The sequence below is a fragment of the Brachionichthys hirsutus genome, unplaced genomic scaffold (genome assembly GCF_040956055.1).
Source record: "Brachionichthys hirsutus isolate HB-005 unplaced genomic scaffold, CSIRO-AGI_Bhir_v1 contig_247, whole genome shotgun sequence".
Lineage (NCBI taxonomy): Eukaryota > Metazoa > Chordata > Actinopteri > Lophiiformes > Brachionichthyidae > Brachionichthys > Brachionichthys hirsutus.
The window spans coordinates 614,594-626,183 of NW_027180326.1; the positions used below are offsets into that span (position 1 = coordinate 614,594).

General features: G+C 41.0%; 3 protein-coding genes across 3 annotated transcripts; 1 reads left to right on the forward strand and 2 right to left on the reverse strand.

Annotated features, from left to right (window-relative positions):
* The first annotated feature begins 891 nt into the window (after positions 1–891).
* Positions 892–4,108, forward strand: LOC137912787 (leucine-rich repeat LGI family member 2-like). Its single transcript, XM_068756925.1, has 8 exons — positions 892–1,067; positions 1,220–1,291; positions 1,509–1,580; positions 1,927–1,998; positions 2,139–2,210; positions 2,462–2,631; positions 2,917–3,081; positions 3,273–4,108. Exons 1-8 carry the CDS (start codon positions 892–894, stop codon positions 4,106–4,108), a joined length of 1,635 nt encoding a protein of 544 aa, XP_068613026.1.
* Positions 4,109–5,836: 1,728 nt separating this feature from the next.
* Positions 5,837–8,027, reverse strand: LOC137912788 (extracellular superoxide dismutase [Cu-Zn]-like). Its single transcript, XM_068756926.1, has 4 exons — positions 8,008–8,027; positions 7,754–7,951; positions 7,022–7,087; positions 5,837–6,419 (listed from the first exon to the last, which is right to left on the reverse strand). Exons 1-4 carry the CDS (start codon positions 8,025–8,027, stop codon positions 5,837–5,839), a joined length of 867 nt encoding a protein of 288 aa, XP_068613027.1.
* A 1,288-nt stretch (positions 8,028–9,315) lies between these two features.
* On the reverse strand, positions 9,316–11,519 carry LOC137912789 (extracellular superoxide dismutase [Cu-Zn]-like). The gene is made up of 2 exons (XM_068756927.1): positions 11,429–11,519; positions 9,316–10,471 (listed from the first exon to the last, which is right to left on the reverse strand). The coding sequence occupies exons 1-2, from the start codon at positions 11,506–11,508 to the stop codon at positions 9,850–9,852; spliced, it is 702 nt and encodes a 233-aa protein (XP_068613028.1). The 5' UTR covers positions 11,509–11,519; the 3' UTR covers positions 9,316–9,849.
* Between the last annotated feature and the right edge of the window lie 71 nt (positions 11,520–11,590).

The window sequence follows — 11,590 nt, forward strand, 5'->3', positions numbered from 1 at the left end:
CCAGCAATGGCAGACATGTACGGTCGCTCCCTTCTTGAAATGGGTATTAGTTTCACTGGTGCTTATAAACTCTTGATCCTCCAGCAAAGGACGGCACCTTGTTAGGACTTGGTGCAACGACGAAAAAAACCTATTGTTCGTGAATAATGGCAGGAAGAGGAACCAGAAACAAAGATAATGTAGTAGGAATAAAATATAGCTTTGGAGAAATTATTTCACCTGATCAGACTTTACCTCGGTCAACAGGTGCAGTTAAATATAGATAATTTAATGAATGAATTATAAATTACAGACAGCATTAATTTTACGGTACAGTATTTATATTTTTGAGTTGGAACCCTGTGTAATCCCTGTGTGGGAAAGAGTTAATGTAGTTTTAGATGCATCTGACAAATGAAACATGAAATGAATTGAGGTTTAATTCATTTTTATGAAAACTTAAAGTTATCTGAATATTTCAAATTGCAGGTAAAGAAAACTTGACAGAAAAAGTTAACTACAAATTAGTCAGAGAAAAACTTTGGTTTTCAGCGGCTGCCATCTAGCGGTACAGTCATGCAACAGCATGCAGAAACCAGAAAACAACTCTGCGTGCGTGCGTGTGCAGGGATGCTGCAGCAGTGCAGAACTCTGCGGTTTCTCGATTTCCCATCATCACACTTAAAATTATCATTTTATTTGAGTGGCATTAATTTAAAAATATATGCGTAATAACCGTGCGTATATTCATTTATTTTAGTGTATTTATTGAAAAATATTATGATTATAAATAATTCGACCCCCCTTCCCCGAACCTAACCCCCCCGTCCCGTCCCGTCCCGTCCCAAACCGAAGATCATCCGGAGACAGGGCTTTGCTGTATTTTGATGCCATCACCGATCAAACAACAACATGGCATTCCCTAAGCAGTGGCTGCTGGCCGGAATTGCGCTTTTGTGTATTTATGGCGCAGCTGAATCTAAAAGGAATTTCAAATGCCCTTCAGGATGCGCTTGCTCCAAGGAGACAATCATCTGCGTCGGTGCGTCGCAGATTCCACGGACGGTACCGAATGAGATCACCTCGTTGTGAGTAACTAGTCATCCCACCAATAAAACGCTGCATCCAGTGGGACGTGTCACTTTTTCTGCTCTCCTGGTGCTCTGTATTAAATATAGTACAAGTGTTAACGTGCCCCCGGAACCGAGTTACACTTTTATTTGTATGCTTGTTCCCACAGAAGCCTGGTAAATGGATCCATCTCTGAAATTACAGAAGGAATGTTTGCACTCATGCCCTCTCTTCAGCTGCTGTGAGTGAAATTGGAGACCGGTTGATCAATAACATCAGGGCTTACTGTGGGGGACGCAACACCGACAATAATCCTAATAATAAAATGCGAATTATTGCTGTTGCAAACGTTTTCATTCTGTTGTGCAATGAGGAGTTAGAAATCAAGCATTAGAAGCAAAGAAGGATGTTTGAGTCTTTGTTTTACTCAGATGTCAGCATCTGTGTATCTTTTACAGACTATTAAATGCTAATTCTCTTACCACAATCAAGGACGATGCTTTCTCCGGCCTTCCACATCTAGAATATTTGTGAGTACAGTCTGATAATCCCAACAGAATTAAGTAATGCTGATTATTATTGTGATCATCTTTAGATTTTTTTTTTTATGAAATCATATCATGTAATAATTAAGTTAAAGGATTGTATTACATCATGACGTAAAAACAACTGCTAATGACTTCTCCTCTTCGTCCGATGCACCCGTCCCAGCTTCCCGAGTCAGCTCAACAGTCCCGTTAATGTGTTAGAAATAGCTGTATTAAATTTGATCATCCACGCTTGAAGATATATCCATCTCACATTAGACGATACTGTACAGTATGTCATTATTAATACGTTTGATATACATTTTGCTTGTCTGCGCTTATCAAACAGATTTATTGAAGGGAACAAGATCGAAGCGATCACCAAAAATGCCTTCCGTGGTTTGCGAGATTTGACTCACTTGTAAGTCTATGGGTGTTCTCTTTACATGCAGCATCTGCAGCAGCTTATTGTTACATAGACAGAGTAATGATGCCGTTACAAAGGCCAGAATCTACAATACTAATATGCATGTTTTTGGTCTGTCTGTGCCTTCGGTTTAGATCCCTTGCCAATAACGAGATGAAGTCTCTGCCAAGGGAACTGTTTTTTGACTTGGATTCATTGCTGGAAATGTGAGTAAGCAGTTGTGGTGTCAGCAATGTGTGTGTGTGTGTGTGTTTTCATATATTGCAGTCCTAAGCAAATCAACCCATTGGATTTGGCAGCATTTAGCCTCACCTGAGCGTAGCTGAATGCTGCAGCACTTCTTCATCCAGCCAAAACAGCTGCCATCTTTAGTCATTCCTGCAAAGTTCAGATTTGGGAGATGCTGGTTTTTATTCTTTCATGTTCCAACTGACAGAGGATTCTTTCTGTGCTTCAGAGATCTGCGAGGAAACTCTTTCCAGTGCAATTGCATGAACAAGTGGCTCATGACATGGCTGAAAAACACCAACGCCACAGTGTCAGATGTGTTCTGTGCAGGCCCCAGTGACATGAAGGGGAAGCGACTCAATGACCTTCCCATTCCCCCCGGCGGCTGCATCTCCACAGGTAAACAACAGAAGACATGTTTGTAGGTACAGGCTGAGAGGCAAACAGAAAGAAAGAATTTTCAAATTGATATAAGTGTTAAATAATTCACCAGGAAGCCACCACGCACTTTTCCGCCTCTCATTTAAATCAAGTATTAAAATAAGTAAACCCAAAATATTAGACGCAGGTACTGTCCAGTGTCTCCCAGAAACGTATCACAGCATGAAATATATGATCAAAGCATTGAGGTTCTACATTTGTTGTGCAATTTCATCCGTTTCTGTTCTTGTCTGCACCGCTCAGACTTTGTGCGTCATCAGTCCATTCCCATTCAGTCCATGTCAGATGACATTTTCTCCTTCAAAGAGGACATCTACGTGGCGATGGCTGCCCCGAACTCCAACAGCTGTGTCATCATGGAATGGGATCACATTGAAATGAATTTCAGGAAATTTGACAATATAACAGGTTTGATAACAGACAAACCAAAGTTGTTGTTGTTTAAACAGCCATGGTGCTATTCTATATTTTCAGTCAGTATAATTTTGAAAATTGTCATTATATAAAATGAATCATTTTAGAGCGAAAACATAAAAAAATAAATATTGTCGTTGTTTCCATCTTGCTTTCTGTCACTGACAATTTTCCTATCCTCTCAGGGAAGTCTGTTGTTGGATGTCACTCAATTCTGATCGACAATCATGTCCTGATAATTGTCACGCAGCTCTTTGGCGGCTCCCACATTTACAAGTTTGACAGTCAGCAAAACAAGTTTGCAAAGTTTCAAACTATTGAAGTCTTCAACGTCTCAAAGCCAAATGACATTGAGGTCTTCCAAATCGATGGCGAGTGGTACTTTGTGATTGTGGACAGCTCCAAGGCCGGCGTGTCTACGCTGTACAAGTGGACGGACCAACCAGGCCGCAACGAAACTGGCTTCTACTCCTACCAGTTTCTCCACGAGTGGTTCCGTGATACAGATGCCGAGTTTGTCGCGGTGGATAGCAAGTCCTACCTCATCGTAGCAAGTCGCTCTCAACCACCTGTCATCTTCTTGTGGAACAAGAGCGCCAAGAAGTTCCTACTTCACAATGAAATCCCGCATGCCGTCGACATAGTGGCAGTCAAAGCCTTCCGGCAGGACAGCGACTTGTATCTGGCCATGACTTGCTACATCGGTGACTCCAAAGTCCTCAAGTGGGCCAGTAAGAAGTTCACTGAGGTGCAGGCCCTGCCTTCTCGAGGAGCGATGGTCCTCCAACCCTTCACCTTCACAGGCCGGCACTACCTCGCGCTGGGGAGCGATTATTCGTTCACTCAAATCTACCTCTGGGACGTGGACGCGAAAGCATTTCAAAAGTTCAAGGACATTTATGTGCAGTCGCCTCGGTCATTTACAGCAGTGATGACTGACAGGAGGAATTTCATCTTCTCCTCCAGCCTCAAGGGGAAATCACTCGTTTTTGAGCATGTAATTGTAGATTTAAGCTTTTAATGCCTTGCAAAAATGAGGACTAATGAAAGTACGGTGTTGATATACCACAAAGGAGTCTCAAATGCTGTTTATCTTACTTATGCAACTATATCTGAGTTTTCCTTTGAGGCAAATGTCTTTGGAAAGTCTCTGCAAAGCTTTTGCAGCAATTAAGGAGGTACAATTAATAATAGTCCTCAAATAGTGAAGTGGAAACTAGAGCTGCTCAGATGATTTCACCTGTGTGGAAATTTCTCCACAAATGCAAGCAAAAAGTTAAACGTTAACTTAAAAAGCTATAAACTGAGTAAAATGTTTTATTTTACAAATGTGTTTTCTTCATATCCAAAATACAACTGAATGTATTTGCTGAATATTGTATTATGAGCTTTTGGCCTAACTGTACAACATTTATAACTAGCTACTGTGTGAACAGAGTGCCTGATCATAAAACACAAAAAAAGAATTTACTCTTGATTCATATGCAAAGTACAGAACACTGAATGTTGCTCTGAACTACAATCACAAGATTAACTGTGTGTTGCTCAATGAATTTAAATAATTTATTTATGTCAAGACACAACTGTGTACTCACTTAATCACTGATTTTACTTTTCACAACTATGGTATTGGCAACTTACAATATCTTGTGCCTGTTTTAAAGGTTTGAACAATGCTACCAACTATGCCACCGTGTTGGTGAGGAACCCCCCCAACTGTAGCAATAACAAAAAAAGCTTGATCCCGGGTTGGGGTTCGAAGCATGTGTTGGACCAGGCTATTCAGAATTCCATGTTGAAGGACTACCAAGCCCTCAGAGTTGTTGAGAACGAGGGGTTCAGGGAAACCCTTAATGCTGATGTGTTCTCTGCAGCTGCAGCAAATTATGAGGAGCAGAACCTCTGCTCGAATCATAAGACGGAGCTTCCGGATGAGACAGATGTTTGTGATAATCAGGAATTCCAATGATAAAAGAGATGCATTTTAAAAGTGATGCTAATGAACACTTGCCAGGTTGAGAATTCCAAGGACTAAGACATGAGAATTTCATTCACGTTGCATTTCTGCTGGAGTAAGACGCCGATTCAGTTTTTGATTTTTACTGCAATTCAAATTTATTTCAAGATGCACAGAGTTTGAAACCATGGACGCTGCTTCGACATGAATTGTCAGAAACATTCTCCTTGACTTGAAACATCAATCATAATCTCATAGTATTGATCACAACATCAGCAAATAGAATCTTTTGTGAACAGTGTCTAAAAACATTGCAGTGCTTTTCTTTTCTTTCTTTGTTTTTAAATTGCCTCAAACAAATGTAGTCCCTTCATATCCCCATTTATGACTCACTAGAGAGGCATGGTAGGACATTTTTCGACAGGGAACCTGCCCTATGCCTGTATTTTCTTAAATCTCTGCAAAATAAGATGTTCTAGGTATAAACCCAAAAATGATTCGGGTCATGTCCCTGATAAATTGATGTTTTGTGACACATTCCTCTGAAAGTAGATATTTAATCTAGATCAAAGTGGTCCGATGACCCAAAACCTCTGCCTATATGTAACATCTGAATGAATCTAATTCATCATGAGTATCGTGGGCAAAGCTATTATTATGGCCTGCTACCGTTGATAATCCACTGTTCAATATTTATAGATTGAATGATTGATTTTTTTAATGTGATTAAAAACAATGCATTGAATGAATGATTGAATATAAAGGCTGAAGCTTTAGCATATACCGGTGCTGTTAGTGAAGGTACACTGTTGAATTCCAAAGGTCGGAGGAGCAAATTCCAATAACGCAGCAGGCGATTCTGTTCCCTGCATTTCCGTGCACCAGACTCCCGGGAGTCCCGCCTAGCCCCATGTCATCTTCGTCATCATAGACCACCACCGATCTTCCGTAAATAGACAGATATCCATAGAGTGATGCATTAGATGTTAGCAGTTCATCGATTATTCCCAACACAGGCAGAAAATTTTTCAAGTCTCCAAGGTGTTCGGGGTGAACTGCATCATGCGGATCATAGTGTCCGCCGGTTGATTCACAGCCGTCGCTCAGGTCTCCGTACTCATGGATGTGTATAGCTCGGTACAGAGGGCCACACGCTGTGGGGAAGCCACTGATGTTGACATAGATTTCAAGCTCGCTGTCAGAAGTATTTTGCTTAAACAGCACCCGGCCAGACACGTTTAACAGACCCGGACCCAGTGTGGAGCTGGGTTCAACTTCACAGGTTGCGTACAGAGTTTCGTTGTCATGGTGACCAGAGACACATGGATGACAGCTTGCCAGCACAAGCAAAATGGCCCCTGTTAGAACCATTAATCTGAAAGAAAACAAAAATCATCAGTGATGAGGGCTTTGCATATATTGACATTAGTATATTTCTAATATTTCCAAAGGCATGACAATTAGGGAGAAAAGATAACATGAATGTTGGCTAACACGACCTTGGGAGAGGTCAGCACTAATTATTCCTACAGTGGTGCTAAAAGTGTCCACGCTCTGGTGGATTACATATAACAAACCCAGGACCAAGATGACATCAGGGGGGGGGGGATTGCTGCTGTAACCAGTGCTAATGGGAACACATTAATACCCGAGTCTGTAAAATCCTGCATGCTGGAGTTGTGCCAACTTAGAAATTGATTCACTTTAAGAATGGATGATTAATGGTGGGAGCCCAACTTGGCCAATACAGTTGAATAAATCAGTAAAGGTAAGTTTGCCCTATTTAACATTTTTAAATTAGTGGTTTTAAATTAGTAGTTTTTAAATATAGTGGTGAAAATGCCTATACTGTACTTCCTCTACCTGCAATAAAATGCTGAGTAGCAAAACAAAAACAAATACAGGGCTAGATTTGATCAAACGTTACTTTCCCCACTGACAAACTAGAAGTGAAACAGTCAAACGCAGAGAACTCACCCGTGGAGACCCATCTTCAGCATGAACAGATCTTCCTTTGTCGGTGGGTAACGGTTCAGCGGTGATCTGAAGGTGAAGAGAAAAGCTTTCATATTTATAATCATGTCGGTGGGGCGTTGTTTCCCCAAGCCTGCGATAACAGGGGGGGGGGGGTCTCGTCCACCCAGTATCTAATTTATTACTTTTAATTTTCTGATTAGGTGAAGCTCATTCTGTTCCTGTTCAAGTAGATTCTGAACAGATTCTATGTCGTGATGGTTCGAAAGATTTCTGGAAAACAGGAACAGTTTAAATTTAATTTGTTTAGTCTGTGCTGCTCCTCCAAGTGTTTGCCTTTTTACATTTAGAATTACTGTATCTCAAAAATATGAATACAAAAAAAAATGCACTGAACAGCGGTATCTTAAAGAGACCACATTTAATTTTGCAACCGATCGTAGAATCAGATTTATTTAATTGTTTTTATTATTTTTGTTAATGTTCTATTATTTATTTGAAGTAATTTCATATGTTAAGCTGTATATTATAGCTCTATATTTATAGATAACTACATAACTACTTTTGTTAATTTCATGTTCATAATACAGGTGGGTTTTTTTTAGCAAATCTTTGCGGTCTTAAACATTGAATCGCACCAAAACGAGGAGTATTTGGGGCAAAAGGGTGGATTGTAGTGGCCTCCAGTTAAGGAGCACCCCGGGCCCCGGGGTCTCCATACTGGTGAATGTATACTCAGAGCTGAGCATCGCTATATCTACGAGGAAGCCACGGATGCTTCGATGGACTTCAAGAATACCTTGAGGAAAATCTTGCTTAAACAACACCTGACCTTTGGCTGGACCCTCAGCCAGCGTGGAGCTGGGTCTCATTTTACAGGCTGCATACTGAACACCACTGTTCTCCGAGACCTCTGCTGGAGCCTCAATGTCACTGTGAGCAGAGACGCGTGCTTTTCACACAATACAATACTATCGTCAGAGTATTACAGCACAGCAGCGGCACTCATTTTTCGGCCCACTTCGCCAAAACCTTATCTATATTTTAAAGTCCAATATATCTATATGCAGGAATGCTTTTGGGATCAATTTCACTGAAGTTTGGTGATGCGTATCTAATTTTTCTGAGTAAACTGTCTGAAAACAGTTTTTAGAGAAATCACTTTGATAAACCTAATCACAAATGTGCACTCACTTATTAGGATAACCCTCCCAAAGGCATGATGATTCGGGAGAACATGAATGTTGGCTAACGCGACCTTGGTCATGTCAGAGAAGATGTCCAGCAGAGGTGATGTCAGAGAGGTCAGCACTAATTATTCCTACAGTGGTGCTAAAAATGCCCACGCTCTGGTGGATTACATGGAACAAACCCAGGACCAAGATGACATCAGGGGGGAGGATTACTGCTGTAACCAGTGCTAATGGGAACACTAATACCCGAGTGTGTAAAATGTTGCATGCTGGGAGTTGTGTCAACTTAGAAATGTATGGTTGTCGCATTTTTTATGTTCTTTTATCGTTTCTTTCTTTCCCCTGTTCTATCGTCTCTGCATTGGCTTCCTGTTAGAGCAGGAATTGCATATAAAATCCTTCGTCTTTCTTTTAAAGCCCTCAAAAACCAGGCCCCACGTTCGACATGAATTGTCAGAAACGTTCTCCTTAACTAGAAACCTCAGTCATCACAACATCAGCAAATGGAATCTTTTCTGAACAGTGGTTAAAAACATTGCAGTGCTTTTCTTTAAGAAACAAATTGCCTCATACAAATGTAGTCCCTTCATATCCCCATTTGTGACTCACGAGAAAGGCATGGGACAGTTTTCTACAGCGAACCTCCCTCTGTCTGTGTTTTCTTAATTTTCTTTCAGTAATATACTGCATTTGGACAGTTTCTGGGCAGCCACCCAGCCAGCAGTTTCATGTCTAACTATCTCTCTCCCGCTGCTCTTAGCCTAGAGACAACACAAAACTGGCTCTTTGAATCCTCACGTGGGTGTATTTTTTGCTTTAATCTTACATTGTGAATAAACCACAAAATAAAATGTTCTTTGTTTGACTTCATGTTTTCATTGTCGACATCACTCCCTCTCTTATTCTCTCACTAACCTATGTGATCTTTGTCTGGACTGTTTTTTGCCGGAGGGGGCAACAACCAGCCTTCAACAAAGCAGCAGCTTCAGGCTGTCTTCTTTTCTTATTGTGTTCCAAACACTCGCAGTCGCAATTAATGTGAGAAATGTATTCACCTCATTCAAAGTGTTCAAATTCAACAACCGTCAGTCCTTTTGTTTCATTTGTTTCAAAGTATTTTTAATTATGAAAAGACATCATTGCACAAATATTGTGTCACAGTATACGTTTAGTTGCTTAGAAAGTGTTGCATTTTCTTTCAGCCATCCTTTTATTTGATGCTGTGACTAATTACTTCTAAACAAATATTTGCCAAAGTACAAGTATTTTTCAGTTGATGCTGAACAAAAAAGATCTTGGAATGGAAAATAAAATGCTCAAGGTAGAGACTCAAATAATGATTTAGGTCATTTCCATGAGAATTTGATGTTTTGTGGCACGCTCCTCTGAAAGTAGATATTTAGTCTATGTGTAATATCTGAATGATTCTATTTCGAGTATCTTGGGGAAAATGTCTACATAAATTCTTACAGTATTATGCAAGGCCTTTGCTACTATTGACAAGCCACAGTTCAATATTTAAGTATAGGAGAGATATAATGGATATACATTTTCATGGTATCAGCCATGGAATGCAAGGAATAGAATGAATGATTGAATAAAAAGACTAAAGCTTTAGCATAAACCGCTACTGTTATATTAATATTTCCTCATTCGCCTCCTGTTTGTGTTCCAGAGGTTGCAGGAGGAAATTCCGATAACGCAGCAGCCGAGTCTGTTCCCTGCGTTTCCGTGCAGCAGGCTCCCGGCGTCTCCGCCTTTTCCCATGTCGTCTTTTTTTTCATGGATCACCACCGCCCTTCCGAGAACAGACAAATGTCCAAACAGTGTTGCATTGGATTGCGTCATTGCATTGATTTTCCCTTGCTGAGCCTGGAAATTTCCAAAGTCTCCAGGGTGCTTGGGGTGATCTTCACTATGAGGATTGTAGTGGCCTCCGGTTGAGGAACACCCCTTGCTCAGGTCTCCAAACTGATGGATGTGCACCGCTCGGAGCTGAGTGTCGTTGTCTGGGAGGAAGCCATTGATGCTTAGACGGACTTTAAGCATACCTTGAGGGAAATCTTGCTTAAACAACACCTGGCCATACACTTTGGGCAGCCCCTCAGCCAGTGTCGAGCTGGGTCTCATTTTACAGGCTGCATACAGAACACCACTGTTCTCCGAGACCTCTGGTGGAGCCTCAATGTCGCTGTGAGCAGAGACGCATTGTGGGCAGCCTGCCAGCACAATCAACACTGCTCCTATTAGACTCATTGATCTGAAAGAAATTAAAATCATGAGCGGCGACAGCTTTGCAGATTATTTATCCATGCATTTATTAACATTATTATATTTATAATATATAAACATACGTGCTTTTCACACAATATAATACTATCGTCAGAGTATTACAGCACAGCAGCACCACTCATTTCTCGGCCTCACTTTTTTTCGAGAAATCACTTCTATACACCTAATCACAAATGTGCACTCACTTATTAGGATAACCCTCCCAAAGGCATGATGATTAGGGAGAACATGAATGTTGGCTAACACGACCTTGGTCATGTCAGCACTAATTATTCCTACAGTGGTGCTAAAAGTGCCCACGCTCTGGTGGATTACATGTAACAAACCCAGGACCAAGATGACATCAGGGGGGAGGATTACTGCTGTAATCAGTGCTAATGGGAACACATTAATACCCGAGTGTGTAAAATGTTGCATGTTGGAGTTGTGTCAACTAGTTGCATTTTTATGGGTTTTTGTTTTGTTTTGTTTCTTTCGGTCTTTCTTTCCTTTTCTTTTTAAATAGCTTCACTATAGTGGTGAAAGGTTCTACACTTCCAAATATAATAAAATGCTGAGTAGCAAAGAAAAAGAAAGAAAAGGACAGAGCTATGTGTTACTTTGCTCTGCTGACAAAGTGTTGTTTTTTTACAGTCTAATATTTATATAAAATACAACATATCACAAATATTATGAAATGTTACTTGAACTGAGAAGTTTGTTTTTGTCATTTTGCTGCGTGTCAAGCTTCACACATTCACTGTGTGAAGCTTGCAGGTGGTCGAGACCGCGTTATTGCGCTAATACACATCATCACGACTAACAAAGGCGCACGGAGCCTCATTACGCGTCCGGTTCCAAGAAGAATCTATGTCGCAGATCTTTTTTTTTTTTTTTTCGTGCAAATCAAGTCAAAGAACCCAGAGGCTTGGCAAAGAGCACTCACCCGTGTAGAGCCATTATCAGCGTTCGCCCGGAGTGCAACGGCTCAGTGGCGATAGAAATGTCAGGACAAAACGCGCTCATGTGACCGTGGGGCGTCGCGTCCCCGAGAGTGGAGCAAGTCTGCGAGGGAGGGAGGGAGGGAGGGAGGAGATCGTGCGTTTTT